General features: G+C 65.6%; 3 protein-coding genes across 5 annotated transcripts; 1 reads left to right on the top strand and 2 right to left on the bottom strand.

Annotated features, from left to right (window-relative positions):
• The first annotated feature begins 795 nt into the window (after nt 1–795).
• LOC309435527 (uncharacterized protein) lies at nt 796–9,683 on the top strand. Of its 2 annotated transcripts, XM_082043862.1 has the most exons (8): nt 796–863; nt 1,421–1,699; nt 1,934–2,060; nt 3,791–4,012; nt 4,996–5,083; nt 5,117–5,217; nt 5,868–5,981; nt 6,837–9,683. In XM_082043862.1, exons 1-8 carry the CDS (start codon nt 840–842, stop codon nt 7,892–7,894), a joined length of 2,013 nt encoding a protein of 670 aa, XP_081899988.1. In that variant the 5' UTR covers nt 796–839; the 3' UTR covers nt 7,895–9,683. The 2 variants fall into 2 exon arrangements, with proteins under 2 accessions (XP_081899988.1, XP_081899987.1); XM_082043861.1 differs by having other exon boundaries at nt 4,996–5,217.
• A 1,938-nt stretch (nt 9,684–11,621) lies between these two features.
• On the bottom strand, nt 11,622–16,887 carry LOC309435529 (zinc finger protein 212-like). Its single transcript, XM_082043865.1, has 5 exons — nt 16,836–16,887; nt 16,301–16,657; nt 14,635–14,755; nt 13,612–13,734; nt 11,622–13,047 (listed from the first exon to the last, which is right to left on the bottom strand). Exons 1-5 carry the CDS (start codon nt 16,857–16,859, stop codon nt 12,011–12,013), a joined length of 1,662 nt encoding a protein of 553 aa, XP_081899991.1. The 5' UTR covers nt 16,860–16,887; the 3' UTR covers nt 11,622–12,010.
• Nucleotides 16,888–17,201: 314 nt separating this feature from the next.
• Nucleotides 17,202–22,449, bottom strand: LOC309435528 (uncharacterized protein). Of its 2 annotated transcripts, none has more exons than XM_082043863.1 (6): nt 22,284–22,449; nt 21,464–21,590; nt 20,145–20,258; nt 19,715–19,840; nt 19,484–19,618; nt 17,202–18,964 (listed from the first exon to the last, which is right to left on the bottom strand). In XM_082043863.1, exons 1-6 carry the CDS (start codon nt 22,383–22,385, stop codon nt 17,526–17,528), a joined length of 2,043 nt encoding a protein of 680 aa, XP_081899989.1. In that variant the 5' UTR covers nt 22,386–22,449; the 3' UTR covers nt 17,202–17,525. The 2 variants fall into 2 exon arrangements, with proteins under 2 accessions (XP_081899989.1, XP_081899990.1); XM_082043864.1 differs by having other exon boundaries at nt 17,202–18,961.
• Nucleotides 22,450–22,791: the final 342 nt, after the last annotated feature.

Raw genomic sequence — 22,791 nt, 5'->3', positions numbered from 1 at the left:
TCCTGTGTGTCCCGTCCATGTGTCCTGTGTGTCCTGTCTCTGTGTCCTGTGTGTCTCGTCTGTGTGTCCCATCCATGTGTCCTGTGTGTCCCGTCCATATGTCCCATCTGTGTATCCGTCTGTGTGTCCTGTCCGTGTGTCTCTGGGACATGAGCCCAACTCTGCTCTGGTTGAGCCCCCGACGGGGCAGCAGCCACGTCCCCAGCTGGGGCAGGACCCGGGCACCGGGCTGCGCTCCGGCAGCGGGATGGGGGGTCCTGGCTGGCGCCATTGGTGACAGCGGCTCCTGACATCCCTTACAGACCATACTGGGTGCTACTGGTCTGTACTGGGCTCTGTACTGGCGCCGGTGGGTTCAGGACAGTCAATGGGCTGTAGGGTCGGTGGCACTGGGGACCAGGGGTTGGTGGCCCTGACTGCTATGGGGCCGTCAGTGGGGTCTGCGGGTCAGTGGCACCGGGGGCTCGGGACAGTCAATGGGGTGTGTGGTGGTTGGCACTGGGGTACCAGGGTGTCAGTGGCACTGGGGTACCAGGGTGTCAGTGGCACCGGGGAGGTCAGGACAGTCAGTGATGTCTGGGGTTCGGTGGCACCGGGGCGGTCGGTGGCACCGGTGGTCGGTGGCACTGGGACGGTCTACGGGGTGCGGGGAGGGTCGGTGTCCCCGGGGCGCCCCGTCCGCGTGTGGCCGCGGGGTCGCCCGGCGCGCCCGCCGCCTCCTCCCGGCCGCCAGGGGGCGCCCCGGCCCGCCAAGCCCCGCCCCCGCAGGCGGCGCCTCCTGGCGGCCCGGCGGGCGGCGCTGCCGCAGGGCGCGCGGGGCCGGTGGCGGTGGCGGCGCCATGTCCCGCCGGGGCCCCGCTCCGGTGAGCGCTCGGGGACCCGCCGCTCGGCCCGCCCGGCCCCGCCGCCGCCAACGGGCCGCGGAGGGCGCGGCACGGCGGCCCGGGAGGGCCTGGGGACGGGGGGACCCCGGGGTGGCGGCTGAGGGGGGTCCCGTTGGGGCAGCGGGGCTGGGGGGCCCCAGGGGTGCCGGGCCTGGGGGTTGGGGGAGCAGCCGGGGGCTGGGGGGTCCCCGGGGGTGTCAGTTTGGGGAGGGGGGGCTGGGGGTCCCGTGGTAGGGGGGGCAGCCAGGGGCTGGGGGTCCCCTGGGGATATGGGGCTGGGGGTCCACAGAGGTATCAGTTTGGGGAGGGGGGGCTGGGGATCCCCTGATGGGGGGGCAGCCAGGAGCTGGGGGTCCCCAGGGGTATCAGTTTGGGGAGGGGGAGCTGGGGGTCCCCTGATGGGGGGGCAGCCAGGGGCTGGGGGTCCCCTGGGGATGCGGGGCTGGGGGTCCCCTGGGGATGCGGGGCTGGGGGCGCCGGGGCACCCACAGGTGGGTCCCCAGGCCCTGAGCGCTGCCGTCACCGTGTGTCCCCAGGAGCCGGGCACCCCGCGGCGCAGGGCCGCGCAGGCCATGGGGCAGGCGGAGGCGCAGCAGCTGCAGGAGCTGTGGAGCCGCACCGAGCGGGCCGAGCGGCGGCTGCTGGCCTGCGAGAACCTGGTCGGGGAGCTGGGCAGCAACCTGACGGCGCTGGGCAGCCTCCTGCAGGGCTACGGCCACCTCCAGCAGCGCCTGGACAACGTGGAGAACCTCCTGAAGAACAGGAACTTCTGGATCCTGCGCCTGCCCCCCGGCTCCCAGGGCGAGATCCCCAAGGTAACGGCGTCCGGCTGGCTACGGAAGCACCAGTGGCGCCTCCGCGAGGGTTTAGGAAATGCCGGAGTGATCTTAGCACTGGGCTCGCGTGGTTGGGCACCTGCGAGTCCTGGAGTTGCCGCTCACGGGCGCGATTTGCCTTGAGCTCCAGCCAAAGCTCAGCGCTCACACGCCCAGTTCCCAGTTATCCAACCGCACCTGAAGTCGCCAAGCGCGTAATGTTTGTGATTCCAGGTGCCGATCACGTTTGACGATATTTCCGTGTACTTCAACGAGCAGGAGTGGGAGAGGCTGGACCGCTGGCAGAAGGATCTGTACAGGGCTGTGATGAGGGGGAACTACGAGACGCTCATCTCCCTGGGTAAGGCACCGGGTTTGCGCCTCCGGTTGAGCTTTTCTTGCGGTTGGGCCGGGCTCGTTCCCACCACAGCCCAGCGAATGGTCTGTTTTGGTGGGGCTGGGTTTCTGTGGCCAGCAGGACCTCTCCTGGGCAGTCAGACCCCTGCGTTTTCCCTCCTCCCTGCTTTAAGCCATGAACAGTGTCTGTAAGAGATACCTGTAGCAAATAATCACAGCAATAATAATACAAACTGGGGTTTGGAGCAATCGCAAGCAGAAACGCTGTCTGAGCAGAGAGTGCACTGAGAACAGCCCTGAGGAGAAGGGCTTGGGGGTGTTGGCTGAGGAGAAGCTCAACATGACCCAGCACCATGTGCTGGCAGCTCAGAAACCACCCGTGTCCTGGGCTGTGTCACCAGCAGGTTTGGGGGATCCTGCCCCTCTGCCCGCTCTGTGAGACCCCCCTGCAGTGCTGCTCCAGCGCTGGGTCCCTGACAGGACACACATGGAGCTGCTGGAGAGGGGCCAGAGGAGCCCCAGGAATGACCCGAGGCTGGGACAGCTCTGCTGGGGACAGGTGAGAGAGCTGGGGGGTTCAGCTGGAAAGAGAAGCTCCGGGGAGACCTTAGTGCGGCCTTTCTGTGCTTAAAAGGGGCTGAGAAGAAAGATGGGGACAGACTTTTGAGCAGGGCCTGTTGTGACAGGACAGGGTGATGGTTTAAACTAAAGGAGGGAGATTCAGGCCGGACATGAGGAAGGAATTGTTGCCCTGAGGGTGGTGAGAGCCTGGCCCAGGTACCCAGAGAGGGGGTGGATGAACCATCCCTGAGCCATCCCAGGCCAGGCTGGACGGGGCTCTGAGCACCCTGAGCTGGTGACGATGTCCCTGTCATGGCAGGGGGGCACTGGGGGCTGGGAAGGTCCCTCCAACACAAACTGTTCCAGGATTCTATGGTCAATTATTAAAAAGAAATATCCATGTGAAATGCTGTTTCCAGTGACCGTGTAAGGGGATCCTGTGTCAGGGAGCCATCCTGATCTTCCAGCACCGCTCTGGAGTTACCTGGATGAAGTCTGAGAGTTGCACCTTGAGCTGGTTCTTGTTTTCTGTCTGTTCAGGCCCTTGTAAAGTGACAGGGATGTTTCCATCTGCCTCGGTAACGAACTAACCTGCTCATGCTCAGTTTTTCTAAGGACGCTCAGCATGTGTTTGGATGATTTGGGTTGTAACATATTCCCAACCAAAAGCTGTTCCTTGGGCAGGACTAGTAACGTGCTGCTCTGCAGAGCTGCTGGATTGGGGCTTCGCTTTGCTCAGTGATATTGTGTGGAGGGAGAACAAAGCTGCTCCTCTGGCGCTCCCTCTGACACCGGCGTCTCCGCAGAGCGGGTTTCCGTCCCTGCACCAGAACGGTGGCTCAGGAGAATCGCTCTCCGAACCACTGCTGAGGCTGAAACGGGAGGAAAATGTTAAAGACAACCCTTTCTAAGATTTTAGGTCCCGTTCCATTATTGAGGTATTGTCTGTACTTGAGCTACAGCCGTGCTCAGGGGTGAATCCCAACACAGGGCCAAGAGAACAGCATCCCAGTTTCCCCTTGTTGCAGTACAAGTGATGTGTTAGTGTCTGTCTGTCCTGCCTGCGAGCTCTGCGCTTAGGGAGAGAAGGGGCGCTCGGGAACATTTGTGGGTTGGGCAGAAGGAAGGCGCAGGCAGTTTCTAATGAATCCCGCTGTCCTCTGCCCCGAGCAGACTACGCCGTGTCCAAGCCCGACATCCTGGCCCGCATGGAGAGGGACGAGGAGCTGTTTGTGCGCGATGCGCGGGAGCCCCCGCTGCCCGGCCCCGTTGGCGGTCTGGAGCGCCCGCCCACGCACGTCGGGGGCGGCCAGGAGCCCCCACGGGCGCCACAAGAGCTGGACCAGATGGAGGAGGCTCTGGGAGGAGATAAAGTCCCTGTGGAAGGTGACACAGGTGAGTGGGTGCCAGGGGGAGGTGGCAGTTCCTTGTCACATCTCGCAGCAGCATATTGGTTAGAAATGAACTGCTCAGAGGGTCTGTTGACTGTATTGACTAAACTTCCTTAGTCTACCTTGAATCTTCTCTTCCAAGAGGAATGTTTCCGCTTGGTCAGTTGAATGCTGTGGAAAAAACAGGCAAAGCTTGTCAGGAGGGGCTGCGCTGGGTCTGGAGCGGTGGGACAGACCCTGCGGTCCCTTCCAGTTCTGTTTTGGTGCAGTTTGGCAATCCCTCCTCACCCGAGTGTGAGCCTTGGGGCTTCCAAAGGCTCCTGCTTGCCTTGGCCAGAGGAACCGCGGTGGGACGGCAGGAATCCGGGCACCGGCGGTGGGAGGAGGAGGTCGGGGCAGCTGCTGCTGCTGGGGGAGCAGAATCTGTCGGGAGAGCCCTGGGAGAGCTGGAAAAAGTGTTAGGAGCATGAAGGCTGGACAGGAAGGTGGGAGATGCTGGAAAGGGACAAGAGGACCCTGAGAGACGCGGGAGAAGAAGAAAGTGTGTGCGGAGCTGCGAGCGAGAGCTCCGTGCTGCGGGGCCGAGGAGCTGGGGGTGCGAGGGGAGCAGAGGGGCGCAGAAGCAGGGCCGGCTCCGGCCTCTGGGGAGCAGAACGCAGGAGCGATACGAGCCCCACGCGCGTGTCTGGGGCTCGGATTGTCACGTTGGTTTGTCAAGAGAGGAGAAAGCTGTTACGTAGACAGCGGCTGCCCCTCTCCTTTGAGATCTCAGTCCCTTGGGTTCTCTCTGCGCTCGAGCGGCCGTCGTGCTCATGGGTGATGCTGCCACGGGGCTGAGGCAGCAGCTCCGCACTTCTGGTCAGAGCGCGGATAGTTATTTGTGTCTGCCCTGCCTGCTGGCCCTGGCGTTAGGGAGAGAAGGGTCCCTTGGAGGGTTTGCCAGCATGAAGGTGCAGCCGGTTCCTCTGTTTCTGTGCCCGCGAGCAGCCGGTGCTGAGCCCAGGCCTGACGCCCTGGCCCGGATCGAGAGGGAGGATGAGCTCTGCGTCACGGACGTTCAGCAGCCCCCGCAGACTCACGTTCCGGGCAGTCAGAAGCCCCCGCAGACAGTTGTCCCAGGTGGTCAGAAGCCCCCGCAGACACCAGAAGAGACGAATCAGAAGGAAGAGGCTTTGGCAGAAGATAAAGTCCCCACAGCAGGTGACACGGGTGAGTGACGCAGGTACCAGGACCTGCTGCCCCGGGCCGTTCCTGTCCCAGCTCTCTCAGTGGCTGTGGGAGCACACAGGTCTCTGTGGTTAAGAGGAGCATCACCAGGGAAAAGCAGAACCCTCGGGGTGCGCTGCCAAGGTGCCACCAGAGAAAATGAAGGGGTTTGAGGGCCCAAACACAGGGCGATATGGGAATACTACCTGTGGAGTTGGTGGGGAGCGTTCAGGAGGGATGAGGTGGCCCTGCAGAGGTGACAGCTGTGGCACCTTGGGGACTTTCCTCCCAGCCCTCCCTCTGCTCTTGGTCCTGCTGTGTGGCGTCACTCCAGTTCCTTTGGACACCTCACGTGCTTTCCATAGACCCACAGAATCATTTGGGTTGGAAAAGCCCCTCAAGATCATCAAGCCCAACCATTCCCCCAGCCCTGTCCCTGCCCCATGTCCTGAGAACCTCATGTCCGTCTGTCCAGCCCTCCAGGGCTGGTGACTCCAGCACTGCCCTGGGCAGCCTGTTCCAATGCCCCACAGCCCTTTGGGGAAGAAACTGTTCCCCAGATCCAACCTCAGCCTCCCGTGGCGCAACACGTCAGCAGCGCGGGAAGACGTGAGCTGTCCCCGGGTCTTTCAATGGCTCTCGTCTGCAAACAGAACTCCCCATCCTGGTGCTGAACGTCGTGTCCCTGAGCGCACAAAAAGCGGAGCCGGGCGGGGAAGATGAGCCCGAGGCAGAGATGGAACAGGACCCGGCGGAGTCCAGCGCCGGTGAGTGACCCTGTGCGGGGGAACGGGAGGCAGCTCCCAGCTTGTTAACGTGCTGCTAACAGAGAGGGAAAAGGAAGTTTCAGGTCTCTCTTTCATCACGGGGCAAGGGAGAGGGTTGGTGTGGGGCGTTTCAGCCCGGTCGCCTCTGTGGAAAGAGCAGACCCTCTGGGTTCCTTGCATCAGAACTGGGGGAGCTGGTAGCAGTGACGTGTTTCCTTCCTCCGGCGCTGTGGTGGAGCTGCCCCTGAGCTCAGGTGCTTCACGCTGCCGGCGGCACGGCTCGGGGGAAGAGCCTGAGTGCCGCGGGCTGGCGCTGCTCCGTGGCCTTTTCTTCCTGCTACATCGTAGAATCACAGGATCATTCTGGTTGGAGGAGCCCCTCAAGATCATGAGTCCAACCATAACCCAACTCTGCCACTAAACCACGTCCCAAAAGCCTCATCTATGTGCCTTTTAAACCCCTCCAGGGATGGTGACTCCACCTGGGCAGCCTGTTCCAATGCCCCACAGCCCTTTCTGGGAAGAGTTTTCTCCTAATATCCAATCTAAACCTCCCCTGGTGCAGCTCGAGGCCGTGTCCTCCTGTCCTGGCCATCATTGTTGTGGTGTTAGTGGTGGATCCTGATGGCCCTGGGGCAAACCACAGCCCGGTTCTTCCTGGGAGCACGAGATCTGCTCCCCAAGACCACGTCGGGTTATTTGGGGCGCGTGGGCTGGGTGGCGCTCGCTCCTCTCCAGACTGGGTGCTCAGATTTCTTGGTGGCTCCTTCATGGCTAAAAACCTGCTCAGCACTTTGGGGTTTAACCCGAGTTCTGGGAGCAGGACTGAGCGTTGCCTGTGCCGTTCTGTTTCAGAGGAAAGCTTTTTGATAGAGAACGAAATCTCACGCGAAGCGGCTCCTCCTGAAAAAGTCGAGGTGAAGGAAGAGGACCCCGAGGCGCTGCAAGAGGTTTCTGCGTCTTCTGCCGGCTCAGAGATCCAGAAGTGCCCCAAAAGCGAGCAGCCCAAGGGCAGGAGCAAGAAGAAGCCGAGCAGGTGTGAGAGCAGCAGCCTGCTCATGGGCAGCTGCCGGCGCGGCTACGTGCGCGAGTGGTCGCACCCCTGCACCGAGTGCGGGAAGCGCTTCCGCCTCAAAATCAACCTCATCATCCACCAGCGGAGCCACGCCAAGGAGGGGCCCTACGAGTGCGCCGTGTGCGAGATCAGCTTCGCCGACAAACGCCACCTGGAGCTGCACCAGAGCATCCACGTGCAGGACAGGGCGTTCGGGGCCAAGGTCTGGGGGAACGTCCACCCGGAGCTGAGGATCCGGCCGAGGAGGAGGTTGTGCAGGGATTTCTGCGGAGGCTCCTACAGCCCGGGCAGCGGGAATTACGCTGGGGGGACCTGGCTGGGCCAGGCCAAGGAGGAGCCGGACAAGGGGAGACTGTCCGGCGCGTGTGTGTCCCAGCAGCAGAGTCCCAAGGCTCAGGCGAGGCCTGCCATGAAGTGCAGGCTCTGCAAAAAGATTCTCTCTTGCCCCTTCTCCCTGCGGCGGCACCTGCAGACCCACGCGCGGGACCGGCCGTACTGCTGCGGCACCTGCGAGAAAAGCTTCAGCCGCAGAACCCACCTGGAGCGCCACGAGAAGATCCACGAGCGCCAGAAAGGCCCGGCCGCGCTCCCGCAGCCCGCGGCCCTCGCGCCGGCGCCACGGCAGCCCCAGCCGCAAAGGGACCTGCGCGTTCCCCGCTCGCCAGCCCCCGCGGCCGAGAGAAGCGTCGGCCCCGCGCCCAAAACGCTCCCGCTCAGTCCCGCGGAGCTCAGGTTGCTGGACAAGAGCTGCCACGCGCACGGCTGGGCCGGGAGAACCACCCAGCCCGTGGTCAGACTGGGAACCAGGGCGGTGGTTTCGGCGCTGACGGAGAAATGACAGCGGGAGAGATCCCGGCTGCTTGTGTCCCTGGAAGGAAACTGAGCGTTGATTTTGCACAGGGTGGGGCACGGGGGTTGCGAACCGTCTGGCCACTGGATTTGAGGAGCTTTCCTGAATTGTAGGAGGAATCAGAACCTTGGATGCCGCCACAGAAACCGCAGAAGGCGCCGGTGATCAAAACCGCTTTACCATTCCTCAGACTCTGGTGTCTGCTGGCTGATACACGACACTCCAGGCCCAGCTTCTGGGAGTCCCGGGCACCGCTGCAGCCCAGCCGGGGAAGCGCCAGCAGCCGCGCTCACCCCTCGCTCCACGCGGAGCTGACCCCTCGCGTTTGGAAATACAGAGCGGAGAGAGAGAAGGGAACGGGGCCGGCGAGCCGGGTGGGATTCCCGAGGAGCTCTGCGCTTCACTGACCAAGTTTCTCGACCAAGACGCTGGATGAAGAGAGCGCGGCACCTCAGAGACCCCCAGCGCGCCTGTTTAACGACCCACCCGGGGAGGAGGCGGCTGGGAGCGCTGGGCCGTGCGCTGTAAGGTGTGTACAATAAATCAAGCTGCAACATTCGGTGTTAGCGAGGGCGCCGCGGGCGTTTCCGAGGCCCCCGCTCCTTCCTCCAGCGAGATCAACCCAGCAGAGCCAGCGACCCCCCGGGGGGATCCCCGCGGCACCGCACAGATGGGGGTCCCTGCGGCGGCGCTTTGTGGTGACATCAGCCCCGTGCCACCGCAGCTGCCGCGCCGGGACCCCCTGTGGCTCGGGCGCCTGGACGCGGGAGCAGCCCCCGCTCTGCACCGCACGTCACCTCCATCACCCACGCGCAGGATCCCCCCGTAGCCATCCCACGCAGACTCGTTCTGCTCGCTACCTCAGTCACTGGCGGAGTGAGAGCGGCGCGGTGGCCGGCGGTGACCGCGGCCCGCCGAGCGATGAACCAGGCCGGGCTCCGGCGTCCCCGGGAGCCACCCAACCCACGCGTGTCCTGCGTGTGTCACACGAATCGTGTACAGAGAGAGGAACGAGCTCCTGGCGGCATCGCCGTGCAGACCAACCGGGGCGGCTCTTCGGACGCTTCGAGTTTCATTTTCCGGGTGTGTTTTTTTTTTCATTGAGTTGTTTGATGTAATTAGTTATTGTCACCCCTGAGTCCCTGTCCCTCTCCAGGCAGGGAGGTGCGGAGCCGGTTTGTTCATGGGATCGTTCCAAAGGCACAGCGTCGCTTCGGGTGCTGAGCAAACGCCCGTGTGCCGTGCGGTCGTGCCCCCAGCGCCGAGCGGTGCCCGCGGGAGGGACGGCAGCGTCAGGGCTGCTCCTGGGGACACACGCGACGTCCCCCTGCTCCTCTGGGCCCGGTTCTCGCTCGCCTCCTCTCCCCCAGCGCCGTGTGCCGGGGCTCTGGCGGCGGCTGCGAGGGGTGACAGCCCAGCTCTGTGTCCCCAAAGGGACGGCGCTGCCTCCACCAAGCCCTGCAGGACGCCGGGGCGGTCGATGACTTGGGGGTGCGGTGACGGTGGGTCTGGCAGCGCCGTGCTCTGGCACAGCCGGACTGCAGTGACGGAGCTGCCTGTCCCTGCCCGGGGAGGTCCCAGCGCCCCCCAGTTGATCCCAGTGACACGAGCCGGCCGGTGTGGTGGTCTTGCCAGTGGGCCGGCGTGGGTGGTGCGGGGGGGCCGACTGCCCCACCAGGGTGTTTCTTCTGAAGCTGCTGTGACCGGGACCAGCGTCTCCTGTGAACCCCCAGATCCCTTTCTCAGGCTGTGGAATCAATAAAGTATTTGTACCTGTGCCGGGTTTTGGGGGCGCTGAGCTGGATCAGCCCAAGCAGAGCGAGGTGAAGGGCGGCTCCAGGCTGGGGGTCATTGCCGGCAGCTCCGTGACCCCCTTCTGTGCATGGTGGCTGAGCAAGGCCCCCAGGAGCATCCCAAGGGTGCGCACGTGGGGAATCAGGGAGTCACAGAGGGGTTTGGGGTGGAAGGGACCTTAAAGATGACATAGTCCAGTCCCCGCCATGGGCAAGGACACCTTCCCCGGGACCAGGTCCACACTCCGTCCAGCCCGGCCTTGGACACTTCTGGGGACAGGACTGTCCCAGCTGGGCTGGGGAGCCCCAGGAGCGGGGCTGGGGGAACCGCCCCACGAGGCTGCGCGGCCCCCGGGGAGCCGGACCCAGCTCTGCGGCCGCAGGGGGACGCTCTGTCCCTTCAGCAGCCCAGGCCTGGCTGGAGGTCCCCAGTACATCCCAGCCGCTTGCCCCGGGCCGAGCAGGGGGCAGGGCCCTCGCCGCGCTGCCGCAGGGGTGTGCCCGGGTCCCACCGCCCCCCACACCACGCTGCCCACGCCTGGCACGGCCACCGGGGCCACCGGGCTGACGTGGCCACCACCACCTCAGGCCGTGCTGGGGGAGATGTATCTACAGGAGAGCTGTCCCTGGGGTCCTGTCACCCACCGCTGTCCCCAGCATGTCCCCGAGATGTCATCATCACCCTGGGTGCTCCCAGAGCGTCTCCCGGGATCATCACCCACACACCCCAGGGATGTCACCATCAGCCCCAGGCCAAAGGGAGAGGATGCGAGCAACGCCTGCACCATGGAGTGTCACCCCCTGCATCCTGGGGTGTCACCGCCTGCACCCCAGGGTGTCACCATCTGCACCCTGGGGTGTCACCGCCTGCACCCCAGGGTGTCACCCCCTGCCTCCTGGGGTGTCACCGCCTGCACCCCAGGGTGTCACCACCTGCACCCCAGGGTGTCACCGCCTGCACCCCAGGGTGTCACCGCCTGCGCCCCGGGGTGTCACCGCCTGCACCCCAGGGTGTCACCATCTGCATCCTGGGGTGTCACCCCCTGCACCCTGGGGTGTCACCGCCTGCACCCCAGGGTGTCACCATCTGCACCCTGGGGTGTCACCGCCTGCAGGTGCTGCCCCCAGGGAGCCCCAGGGCCAGGCAGGTTCCGCTGGGGAACTCGAGCTGCTGGTCCCCATGGAGCAGCGCTGGGTGCTCCCACGTGGGGATGAACAGCGGGCACAGGGGCTGAGCCCCGGGGACACCCCGACCCCGGGGACACCCCGACCCTGCGGCCTCGTGCTGCCCCACGCCAGCCCGGCCCCACCACGGCGGTTTCCAGGCGGGGGCCGTGGTCAGGAAGGCCGAGCCCTCCGCAGAGGGGAGGATGAGCGGCCAAGGACCGGGGGGAGTCTGCAGCGGGGCCGGGTGACCCTGGTGGGCTGCGGGCAGAGGCACAGGCAGAGGCACAGGCAGTTACGGGCAGGGTACAAGCAGGAGGCGGGTGTCCCACTGTCCCACCAAGGAGCCCTCAGCGCTGCCGGGGGTCCCACAGGGCCCAGGTCCCGCAGTGTGAGTGGCGGCTCCACGTTCTTGTGGGGCAGTTTGCGTTCCTCCCGTCATGGTCCTGAGCGCAGCCACCCCAACCTTCTCCTCCCGGGACATGGGACGGGCTGTTCCCCCGCGGAGCAGGGGCCCTGAGCTGCCGCAGCCCACGCGCAGCAGCGGGTGACAGTGGGGACCGCGGCGTGCCAGGCGGGAGCTGCGCCCCCCGCACCCACCGGAAAGCTGTTTGCTGTGATTCACGAGGCCGTGCACCCCTTTGTGAGACGGAGCCTGCGCCCCTCAGACGCCCCAGAGCACACGGAGACCACGTCAGCCCAGTCCTTTATCCGCGTCCCCTCCCAGCTCATCCAGCGCCCCGGCTGCTCCCCAGCCCCACCGATGCCCCACGTCGCCTCCACGCTGGCACTGTCAGTAACCCTGAGTTCAACCGCTCCGCCGCACCGGCACCGCCGCTCCCCGGCCGATCCCCCTTCCACGGGGCAGCGGCACAACCGGCCCAGACCCACACTCCGGATCTCCCCTGCCTCTCGGGCCGGTGTCTTCACCCCTGCGCGTCTCCCTGCCCACGCAGCACATCGACCTCCCTCCATCCTGCTCCTCCCAGAGCCCCGGGCGGTGCGGAGCCCCGTGGTGCTGCCACGAGCCCTGCGGTGGAGCCACGAGCCCCGCGGCGGTTGCGACACCCGCTGCCTGGCGTGTCCCGGTGTCACGGGCTGCCGCGCCTCTGCGGAGAAACGCTGTCCCCTCCTCCTCCGGCGCTCGCTACGGATTATCCTGGGTCAAAGCCTTGCAGGGGCCGGTGTCCCGGTCGTGGCTCGGCAAGCTGACGGCGGGAGAGCTGGCAACGGCGTGCACCTTCTGGTGGTGGTTGAGAGACTGCCGGTGCCGGAAGCTCTTGCTGCAGCCGCTGCACTGGAAGGGGCGCTGCTGGGTGTGCCGGCGCTGGTGCTCCTCCAGCGAGGCTTTCTGCGGGAAGCTCTCGGCGCACTCGATGCAGCGGTAGAGCCGCTCGCCGGCGGCGCTGGCCCGCGCGGGCCGGCCGGCCCAGCCGCCGCGCAGCTGCCCGCCGTGGATGCGCTGGTGCTTCTGGAGATGGTGCTTCTGGATGAAGCCCTTGCCGCAGGCGGGGCAGCGGTAGGGCCGCTCCCCGGTGTGGATGCGGTAGTGCTTGTTGAGGTTGGACTTCTCGTTGAAGCTCTTCCCGCAGGCCGGGCACTGGAAGGGCCGCTCGCCCGTGTGCAGGCGCTGGTGCCGCAGCAGCGCGGCGTGGTGCGCCAGGCTCTTCCCGCACGCCGTGCAGATGAAGGAGCCGCTGCTCTTCCTCGCCTGGCTCTGCTGCCGCGCCAGCAGGTTGCGCTTCAGCCGGACGCTCTTCCAGCCCGGCGGGGGCGCGCGGGGCTCGGCCCCCGCGGCGCAGGGACGGCGCTGCTCCTCCGGGCCCTCAAACGACGGCACCTCCGCGGGGGCGTCTTCCCCCGGGGGCGTCCCCTGCGGCAGCACGAACGGCTGCTCGGTCCCCACGCCCAGCACCTGCTCTGTGGGGAAGGGCAAGGCCGGGACGGGATGAGCTTCCAGCGGCACCACCACGGGCTTGAACTCGGGCTGGGCAGCCATGTGTTTGCAGAGCTCCCCGAAGGCCTCTCCCGCTGCCTTCTGCTCGTCCAGGGCAGCGCGGCCGTCCCAGGGCACCGGCTGCTCCTGGCTCGGCGGAGCCTCCCCCGCGGGCGCCTGCGGCAGAGCCAGGAGCTCGGACCCTTCCTCCTGCGGCTGCGGCTCTTCCGTCTTGATCACGATCTCACCTGCGGACAGACGGCGGCTCATTCATGCCCACAGGCCCAGAGCGGGGCTGAGCCGCCCCTGCGGCGCCGTGCCGGCACGGACCGGCAAATGCACCGCTGCAAGGCGAACAAGAAGGTTTCACCAAGAGCAAAGCGGGAGCAGCACACGTGGGCTGGAGGGCGTGTTGGCACCTGCTGTGGGTTATCTGGGTATCTCAGACCCTGGGGACACCTGATGGACTGACAACGCCACACTCATAAAAATGCGAAACAGGGGAAACTTGGAGGCAAAGCCGAAGCTGCAGAGCGCCCTGTCCTGGAGGAACTTTGTCAGGAAAGGTGGGTGAATCCGGGAAAAAGGATCAAAGCAAAAGCTTCCAGGAGCAGAGGGAACGTGCCGCAGGCGCACGGCCGCGGAGCCGCCCTGGCGCCGAGCCGTGCCCGGCTCTCCCTCCTGCCCGCTCTCTTTGGCAAGGGGGCTCCTCTAGGCTTCAAGGTTTGGTCTCCAGCCCCTTGCCTGGCGGGCGCGCCCGGCACAGCCCCGGCCCAGCCCGGCGTTGGTGGCTCCGGCCCCCCGGCACTCACCGTCCCCGAGCTGCCCCGGCACCGCTCCGGTCTCCAGCAGCCCGTGCGTCCCGGCTCCCGGATCCTCCCCGTCGCCATCCCCGGGCGGCAGCAGAGCAGCCTTGGAGCCGCTGTCCCCGGGCCCTGGGAAGGAGGAGGCAGCGGTTCGAGGTGACTCTGGGGACCGGCACCCAGTGCCCTCACTAAGGGGCTGCGGTCACACGGTGGGAGCTGGGGGTGCCCGGAGGGCTCCTGGGACCCCAGAGCAGCGGTCAGGACCATCAGAGCAAGTAAACTGGTGGCAGCCAAACCAGGCAAATTACTGCAGTGACCCCGGGAAGAAGCAAGCACCGGGCATTCAGCATCCTTTAGCATTTTGGGGCTGTTCAGCCTGGAGAATGGAGCTGAGGGGAGATCTTATCGCTGCCTGCAACTGCCTGAAAGGAGCCTGGAGCATGGAGGGGGTTGGGCTCTTCTCCCAAGTAGCAAGTGATAGGACAAGAGGAAACAGCCCCAAGTTGCGCCAGGGGAGGTTGAGGCTGGATCTGGGAACAGTTTCTTCCCCAAAGGGCTGTGGGGCATTGAACAGGCTGCCCAGGGCAGTGCTGGAGTCACCATCCCTGGAGGGCTGGACAGACGGACATGAGGTTCTCAGGACGTGGGGCGGTGCTGGGATGGGTTATGGTTGGACTCCATGATCTTGAGGGGCTTTTCCAACCAAAATGGTTCTGTGATTCTATGATTTCAGCCAGAAACGACTGCTGCTAAAATGACTGGTGCAGAGCGGTGTACGTACAGCCCGTGTCCCGGTGAAACGCGGTGCAGGACAGCAGCTGCAGGACACAGCGTGTGTGGCACCCGAATCCCCTCAGCACTGTCCTAACCCGCGGGAGCAGTCTCTGCCCCGCAGGCGCTGAGTGCGGGTCCGCAGCAACGCCCACCCCTCCCGCAGCCCCTCCGCCCGCTCCCACACACAGCGCCCGTGAACCGGAGCCAGCCCGGGGCGCGACGCCGTCTGACACGGGGACACAGAGCAGCCCTTACCAAGCGAGACCTCGTAACCGCCCTTCACCTCCAGCTGGTAGAGCTCCTTGTGCCGGCCGGCCGCGCTGCCCCACGCCTGCTCCGGCACGCCGGCCGCGTCGCCCTCGCACGCCGCTGCCACCTGAAACGCAGCAGGGAGCACCGTGCGCTTCCCTCCTCATCCGCCCCCCGGCCCCACCGCGCTGCAGGGTCACACAGCCCAGAGCTCCCACGGGACGGAGTCCCCTCACGCAGGAGCAGGACGGGTGGGAAGGCACCGTCCCACTGGTGAGGTGACCAGTGGGACCCAGCAAGGCTGGAGATGCTCGGGGTGCGTGTTCTGCTCCTCCGTTCACTGGGGACGGAAGGCGGGAGGTCTCTGGCTGCTGCCTCACGTGCCGGCCCTCCAGGCACAGCACCGGAGAGCCAGCGCCACGTCCCACGGGCCACCCAGTGCACATCTCTGCTACTTTGGGCATGTCCCCGTTAGCTGGGGTTCAGCCGCATGACATCGAGCTTGTCCCCATTCATCCCTACCGGTGTGTCCCCGTTATCTTGGGCACATCCCTGGTAGCCGGAGCTTCTCCCCATCACCCCGGGCACATCCCCGGTAGCTGGAGTTGATCTCTATTACCTGGAGCACAGCCCTGTGAGCTGAGGCTTGCTGCAATTACCTTGGGCACATCTCTGTCCCCATTTGTCACCATGGGCATGGCCCCATCACCCAAGGCTCATCCCTGTCACCCTGGGCACATTTCCATTAGCTGGGGCTTGTCCCCATTTGTCACCATGGGCATGTCCCCATTACCCAGGGCTCATCCCCGTTACCTTGGGCTCGTCCCTGTTACCTTGGGCACATTCCCGTTAGCTGGGGCATGTCCCCATCGCCCAAGGCTCATCCCTGTCACCTTGGGCACATTCCCATTAGCTGGAGCTTGTCCGTATTTGTCACCGTGGGCACATCCCTATTACCCAGGGCTCATGACTGTTACCTTGCGCATGTCCCCCTTTGCTGGGGCTTGACCCTGTTACTTTAGGCACATTCCCATTAGCTGGGGCTTGTCCCCATTTGTCACCATGGACTCATTCCCATTCCCCAGGGCCCATCCCCGTTAGTCTGGGCACATTCCTGTTAGCTGGGGCTTGTCCCTATGGGCATGTCGCATTACCCAGGGCTCGTCCCCGTTACCTTGGGCTCATCCCAGTTACCTTGGGCTTGTCCCTGTTACCTTGGGCACATTCCCATTAGCTGGGGCTTGTCCCCATTTGTCACCGTGGGCTTGTCCCTGTTACCTTGGGCACATTCCCATTAGCTGGGGCTTGTCCCCATTTGTCACCGTGGGCTCGTCCCCGTTACCTTGGGCACATTCCTGTTAGCTCAGGCTTGTCCCCATTTGTCCCCACGGGCACATCCCCATTACCCAGGGTTCATCCCCATTACCTTGTGCTTGTCCCCCTTTGCTGGGGCTCATCCCCGTTACTTTGGGCACATTCCCGTTAGCTGGGGCTTGTCCCCATTTGTCACCACGGACTCACCCCCATTCCCCAGGGCTCGTCCCCGTTACCTTGTGCCCATCCCAGTTACCTTGGGCTTGTCCCCGTTACTTTGGGCACATTCCCGTTAGCCGGGGCTCGTCCCCATTGGTCACCACGGCCTCACCCCGCTCCCCAGGGCTCGCCCGGTTACCTTGCGCCCATCCCCGGCGCCGGGCGCGCAGCAGCCGCGGTGCTGGAGCTGCCGCTCGACGGTGTCCAGGCGGCGCGCGTTGTCCTGCAGCAGCGCGGCCAGCGCTGCCCAGCGCCGCTCCAGCCGGCTGCCGAACTCCAGCACCGCCTTCTCCAGCCCCGACACCTTCTGCTCGGCCGTCTCCGCTCTGCCCTCCAGGCTCAGCAGCCTCAGGGCCTGCGACTCCACCTTCCTCTCCACCGCCTGCACCGCGGCCACCACGGTCCACAGCGAGATCTCGGGCGCCGCGGGCGCCTTGTCCCCGTCGGGGCCGTGCGGGAGCGGCTGCCAGGGCTCGGGCGCCCACTCGGGCTCCTGCTGCGGGGGGAGAGGGGCGGTGAGGGCCGGGCAGCCCGGCGCGGGGGCCCATCCCGGCGGAGCGGGGCCCGGCGCGGCGCCGCGGGCGCTCCGGTTCGCCCCGCGCGGCGCCCGCGGTGCCGGTGAGCGCGGGGGGGGGTGAGGGGAGGGGGACCCGCCGCCCCCCGCCCCCCGGTACCTGAGCGGGGGCCCAGCGGGACATGGCCGCGCGCGCCGCCGCCGCCTCCCGCCGCACCGCCCCCTGCCGGCCCGCCCGCCGCACCGCCCCGCGCCCGCCCCGCCCCGGAGCCGCCGGGACCCCCCGGCCCCGTTCCGCTCCCCATCCCGGGACAGCGGCTCCTGCCCGGGACACCGCCCCAGTCCCCCCCACCCCGTCCCCTCCAGCCTCCTCCCCCACCGGGTGGACCCCCCCAGCGCTCCCGGTAGCCCCTGTACAGCGGTACTGTACTGTACTGCACCCCCAGCGCACGCTGCTGCTCCCCCCGCACAGAAAGTCCCCCCCGCCCGAGCCGAAGGAAGCCACGTTCAGCCACGGGAAGCATCTTGACTTCTACAGCATCTATTGGCGCTCTCCAGAAAAAGGACGAGTCCTCCGTCACAGCAGCACCCGGTTCTGCTCCCGCTGTCCCCCCGACCAGGACCCGGGAACAAAGAGTGACCCCCCCTGCGGGGGTGTGCAGGGGCAGGGCCGGTGTCACCATCCCCACGGCAGGGCAGGGGGAGCCGGGAAGCCCTGCCCGTGCTCCAGCTTCCACCCGACCCGCTGGTGACCGTGGTCATGGAGAAGGTCCAACAGCATCCCCCTGTCCCCACCTCCCGCCTTCCCCCCACTCTGCCGCAGGTCCCGCTCCCCCTGTCCCGTCCGTGCCTAAACGAGAGTGGCGGGCACGGGCGGCTTGTCCTCGCGGGGGTACGGCCGCTGCTGCCGCACGTGCGTCCTCTGGTGCACGTTGAGGTGGTAGCGCCGCTTGAACGTCTTCTGGCAGACGCCGCACTGGTAGGGCCGCTCGCCCGTGTGCGTCCAGTGGTGCCGCACAAAGTCCGAGGCCCACGTGAAGCTCCTGTTGCAGCAGGGACAGAGGATGCGGTGGCGCTTGGTGTGGCGCCGCTGGTGCAGGATCAGAAAGCTCTGGCTGGAGAAGTTCTCCATGCATTCGTTGCACGTGTACATCATTTTCCCCGGGGACAGCGGGTACCTGCTGGGGCTGGGCTTCTCCCAGGCCGTGCCGTGGTCCGTGCCGGGGCCGTGGGGCTGGCGGTCAGGGCACGGCGCCTGGCTGGCGCTCTCCTCCGCCTCCGAGAGCTGGCAGAACCCCTCGGCCGCCCGCGCCCGCAGGTGACACCGGATTTTCGCCTTGGACATGAAGCTCTGGTCGCAGTGCACGCAGATGTAGGGCGGCCAGTTGCTGTGGCTCCGCTGGTGGATGGTGAGGTTGATCTTCAGCAGGAAGTTTTTCTGGCACACGGGGCATGAGTAGCATTTCTCCCGGGTGGAGTTGCGCTGGCAGGCGGCGGGCCGGCCCACGCAGGAGCCGTGCACGGGCTCTGCCGGGGACTCCACGGGCTCTGCCGAGGACTCCACAGGCTCTCTTGGTGACTTCATGGCTTCCCCTGGGGACTCCACGGGCTCTGCCGAGGACTCCACAGGCTCTCTTGGTGACTTCATGGGTTCCCCTGGGGACTCCACGGGCTCTGCCGAGGACTCCACGGGCTCTTTTGGTGACTTCATGGGTTCCCCTGGGGACTCCATGGGCTCTGCCGGGGACTCCGTAAGCTTTTCCAAGGACTCCATGGGTTCTCTCAGGGACTCCATGGGCTTTCCTGGGGACTCCACGGGCTCTTCCAAGGACTCCACGGGTTCTCCTGGGCATTCCATTGGCTCTGCCGGGGACTCCACGGGCTCTGCCGGGGATTCCGGGGGCTCTGCTGGGGACTCAACAGGCTCTACTGGGGACTCCACGGGCTCTTCCAAGGACTCCACAGGCTCTCCTGGGCACCCTATGTGCTCTGCTGTGGACTCCACGGACGGTCCCAGGGACTCCACAGGCTTTTCCAAGGACTCCACAGGCTGTCCCGGGGAGGTGACCGTGCAGCTGGGCTCTGCCTGTGCCACTGCTCTGCAGGCATCTGGTATCACCTCCTTACGCAGCTCTTCGGGAACATCTGCCACCAGAGCCTCATCATCATCCCCTGAATCTTTCACAGCCTCCTCTTCCAGACCTTTCGAGGGTGTTTCAGGCACCGCCGCCTTCTCCGCAGCAATCTCCTCCTGCGGTACCTCCACCGGGATCCCCACCTCAGCACCTGCTGGGAATTTTTCAGAACCCAAACATCACTCTTCCACGTGGTTTTGAGGTCAAGGCATAAACAGCAAGGGGCTTTCCTCCTGTGTCCCCCTCTCACGTCCCGCACCCTCCTCAGCCAGCACAAATCTCAGCCCCGCTCTCCTCTTGTAGCTCAGTGTCTTCACACTTGGCTGCTACAGCTCATCCCTGCGGACAGCCCAAGGATGGCTTGAGATGACAAATGTCACCCATGTGGGATGGGAGGAGTCTAATGGACACATGTGGGCTTGTCCTTTGAAGCCGGTCAACGGGTGGGCCGGTTCACACCACGCCATGCCTCATCCTTCACAGCTTCAAAGCTGGCAGCAGGATTTACCACCAGAACACCTTCTCGGCCCATCTGAATTGTGTAAAACCCTGTCCTGAAAGCCCCAGGCCCTGAGAGAGCCCTGTGCAAGCCTCCTGCTGCTCTCTGAGCAAGCTGGCGCTCCTCTAGGCTGCCAGCCCTGCCAAGAAGGGACGAAGGGCCCTGTCCCCGTACCTGCTGCTGGGGGAGGCGATGAAGACGAATTCAGATTCACCGCTTCACGATAACACGTGGAGAGAGGGCAGGAGGGCGATGGGATGGGCTGGCTGAGATCCGCCGGGACAGCGGTGGCTTCGCGAGGGACGTGTGCTGCGAAGAAAAGATGAGCGAGGATGATGCTGGGTGAGAACCAACCAGGCAGAGGCCCAGGAGCTCTCACGTCAGCTCGATCTTCCAGCCACTCACGTGTGCTGCAGTTCGCTGTGACCGCCAGGCTCCTGCTTCTCTCCGGGTCCCTACAGCTCCCCTCACAAGGCTCCTTTGTCATCTCCAGCAGGACATCATCGCTCGTGCAGCGTGGCCAGCCTGGCTCTGGGGAGGAGAAGGGCGCTTGGCTTCGCCGCAGCCAGCTGGGAGCTCAGCGCTGCAAGCGCAGGGGTGGGCATCCCCCCTCCCAGGCGCACGGGGCAGCAGCGTCTCTGCAGCACAGCACACAGCAGCTGCGGGCCCAGGGGAGGCTTTCCAGGCTACCGATGCGTCCCTGCACACGTCCCCTGTGTCCTCCCCTCACGCAGACTGTCCACAGCCATCGAGGAGACACCTCAGCGCCTGTGGCTGAAGGCAGCGACCGCGGTCATCCCAGGGTCCCGCCACAGAGAAACCCAGTGTCACGCACCTTTGGGTGGCTCTGGGGACACGCCGGCTCCCTCCAGGTCCAGCTCCACTGGCGCACACGGCTCTTCTCCTCTCTCGATCCGAGACAAGAGTTCAGGCTTGGACAGGGCACAGTCTGCTCAGGAACAAGACAGACATCCGAGGTGAGACGCGACAGGGTCTTTGCGGCTGCACCCGCAGCCTGTCAACACGGAGCCAGTCCCGGCCCTGCAAAACTCCATCTCCAGCCGGGGCAGCGTCAGTGCCGGCACACGGGGAGTTACGGCTGCAGCAGGGACCAGCAGGCAGTGTTCATGGCGGAGCATGAAAAGCACCCTCTGGTATGTCTGACAACCCCCCCAGCAACACCTGCAAGAAAACCCATCCCTGCTCCACGTGGGGAAATCCCCGCCTCAGAAACCCCCAGTTCTCCCAGAAATTCACCCTGCAGGAAGGAAAATACCCTGAAGCACAGGAAGAGAATTGTAAGGCTCCCGACTGAACGCTGGCGCGGGTGAATCTCCCTGCAGCCCCCCTGCCTGCCTCACCACCCGTGTCTGCTCCAGGCCACTGTATCGTATCGGCGCTGCCGCTCCCCAGCGGCCCGCAGCGCAGGGTGAGGATGAGCGGCTGGTTCACCCCACAGCGACAAAAGTCACGGCCACGAGCTCCCTGCCCTGCCCTGGGATCACGCTCGCGCTGCTGCTCCTCGGGCTGCGCCTGCAGGGGAGTCCCACAGCAAGAGGGGAGTCCAGCGTCCTTCTCCACCATCTGAGCACCAGAAAGAATCAATTACAGGCAGGAGGCCCTGGCTGGGCTGAGCAGGGTGTCAGAGAATCATTTAGGATGGAAAAGACCTTCAAGATCGTTGAGTCCAACTGGATTTTGGCAAGTTCATTTCTAGCTGGGAGGGCCACGCATTTGAAAGTCCAGCCAGTGGCACCCCAAATGCTGCCCCATGAGACCTTCCCCCCACACTGTGACCAGCATCGCACCCCCGCCCAGGACAGACGGACAGCACGTCCACCGCGCTGGCACGGAACCACACAAGGATCTAGACAGACAGGACAGAGGGAATTTCTGTGAGGATAAGAGGGAATTTCTGCGAGGACAAACCAGGGAGCTCATTGTACCTGTTCTCCACGAGGAGAAGACACTGAGCATTTACTCCCCCCTCCTTTGTACACCTGCCAACCTCCGCCCACCGCCAGGGTGGGCAGGGAATTGAGCGGCTCATTTGAGGGCTGGAGATCCCAGTGAAACGCAAAGAAGCAGAAAAGCAACCCCGAGAGGTCCCCGGGCAGCGACAGCGGCTGCCAAAGCGGCACAAACGGAGCGTACACACGGACACCAGCGACGCGTAGTTGTCCTCCATCACCGTCCTGTACAGGTCCTTCTGCTCGTCGTCCAGGCTCGCCCACTCCTCGGCGCTGAACTGCACCGCCACGTCCTCGAACGTCACCGGCACCTGGGGACGCAGCGCCGGGCCGCAGGAGGGGCAGCTCCCCCCAAACAGCCCCCGGCCCCTCAGACATCACCCCAAACAGCAGCTCCCCAAAGCCCCTGTAAGGAGCTCCACATGCTCGCTCCCAGGCGCCACAAAGCCACCTCACCCCCCAGCTGCCCCCCAAACAGCTCCCAGCCCCACAACCGACCCCAGGGTCACTCTGAGCCACCTCAAGCTCCCAACAGCCCCTCAGTGGCCCCCCAGACTCACGCCCACTCCCCACTCAGCCCTACAATGGCCCCATAAGTGACCCCCACTTCCTGCCCACATTGCCCCCCACAAGCCCCTAAGTGGCCCCGTGGATCATGAGAAGACCCCAGTCCCCCCTCAACCCCACAATGGCCCCATAAGTGACCCCCAGACCCAGCTCAATCCCCCATCGCCCCCCACAAGCCCCTAAGTGGCCCCGTGGATCATTAGAAGCCCCCAGTCCCCCCTCAGCCCCACAATGGCGCCCCCAGGCTCACCCCCAGCCCCTCTCAGCCCCACAATGGCCCCACAAGTGACCCCCGGACCCACTTCAGTCCCCCATCGCCCCCCACAGCCCCCTACGTGGCCCATGAGCAGCCCCAGTGCCCCCCCAGCCCCACAATGGCGCCCCCAGGCTCACCCCCAGCCCCCCCAGCCCCACACCGGCCCCAGCCCGGTCCGTACCGCCGGCAGCCGCAGCGCCCAGGCCGGCCCGGCCCGCAGCGCCGCCTCCACCCGCTCCAGCCGCTGCTCCAGCTCCTCGAGGCGGGCGTGCAGCTCCGCCATGGCCCCGGCCGGGCGGGCAGGGCCGGCCGCCCCCGGGCCGCCGCCGCCGCCACCCCCGGGCCGCCCTCCCACCGCCCCGCGGGCCCCGCCCCCGCCCGCAGCGCCTCCTGCCGGCCGGGCGGCGCCACGCACCGCTCCGGTGCCGCCACACGCGATGGGGCCGGCGGCCGCCGCACGGTGTCAGCCCGGAGCGGGCTCTTCCCGGTGGGGTAAACGCCGCGGCGGGGGACGTCGGGGGGTTTTCAACCAGCTGGCTGCCACCCTCAAAGCAACCGCTTCTCGGTGATTGACAGCTGTCAATCACTCCCGCGGCGCTGCGGGCCGCCGGGGGGCGCTGTGGCGAGCGGCGGCGGGAGCGGCGCCCCCTGGTGGCGAGGTGAGGCCGCGCAGCGGGGCGGCTCCGGTA

Source organism: Streptopelia decaocto (assembly GCF_964273445.1).
Source record: "Streptopelia decaocto genome assembly, chromosome: 2".
Taxonomy (NCBI): domain Eukaryota; kingdom Metazoa; phylum Chordata; class Aves; order Columbiformes; family Columbidae; genus Streptopelia; species Streptopelia decaocto.
This window is presented reverse-complemented; position numbering and strand designations above follow the sequence as displayed.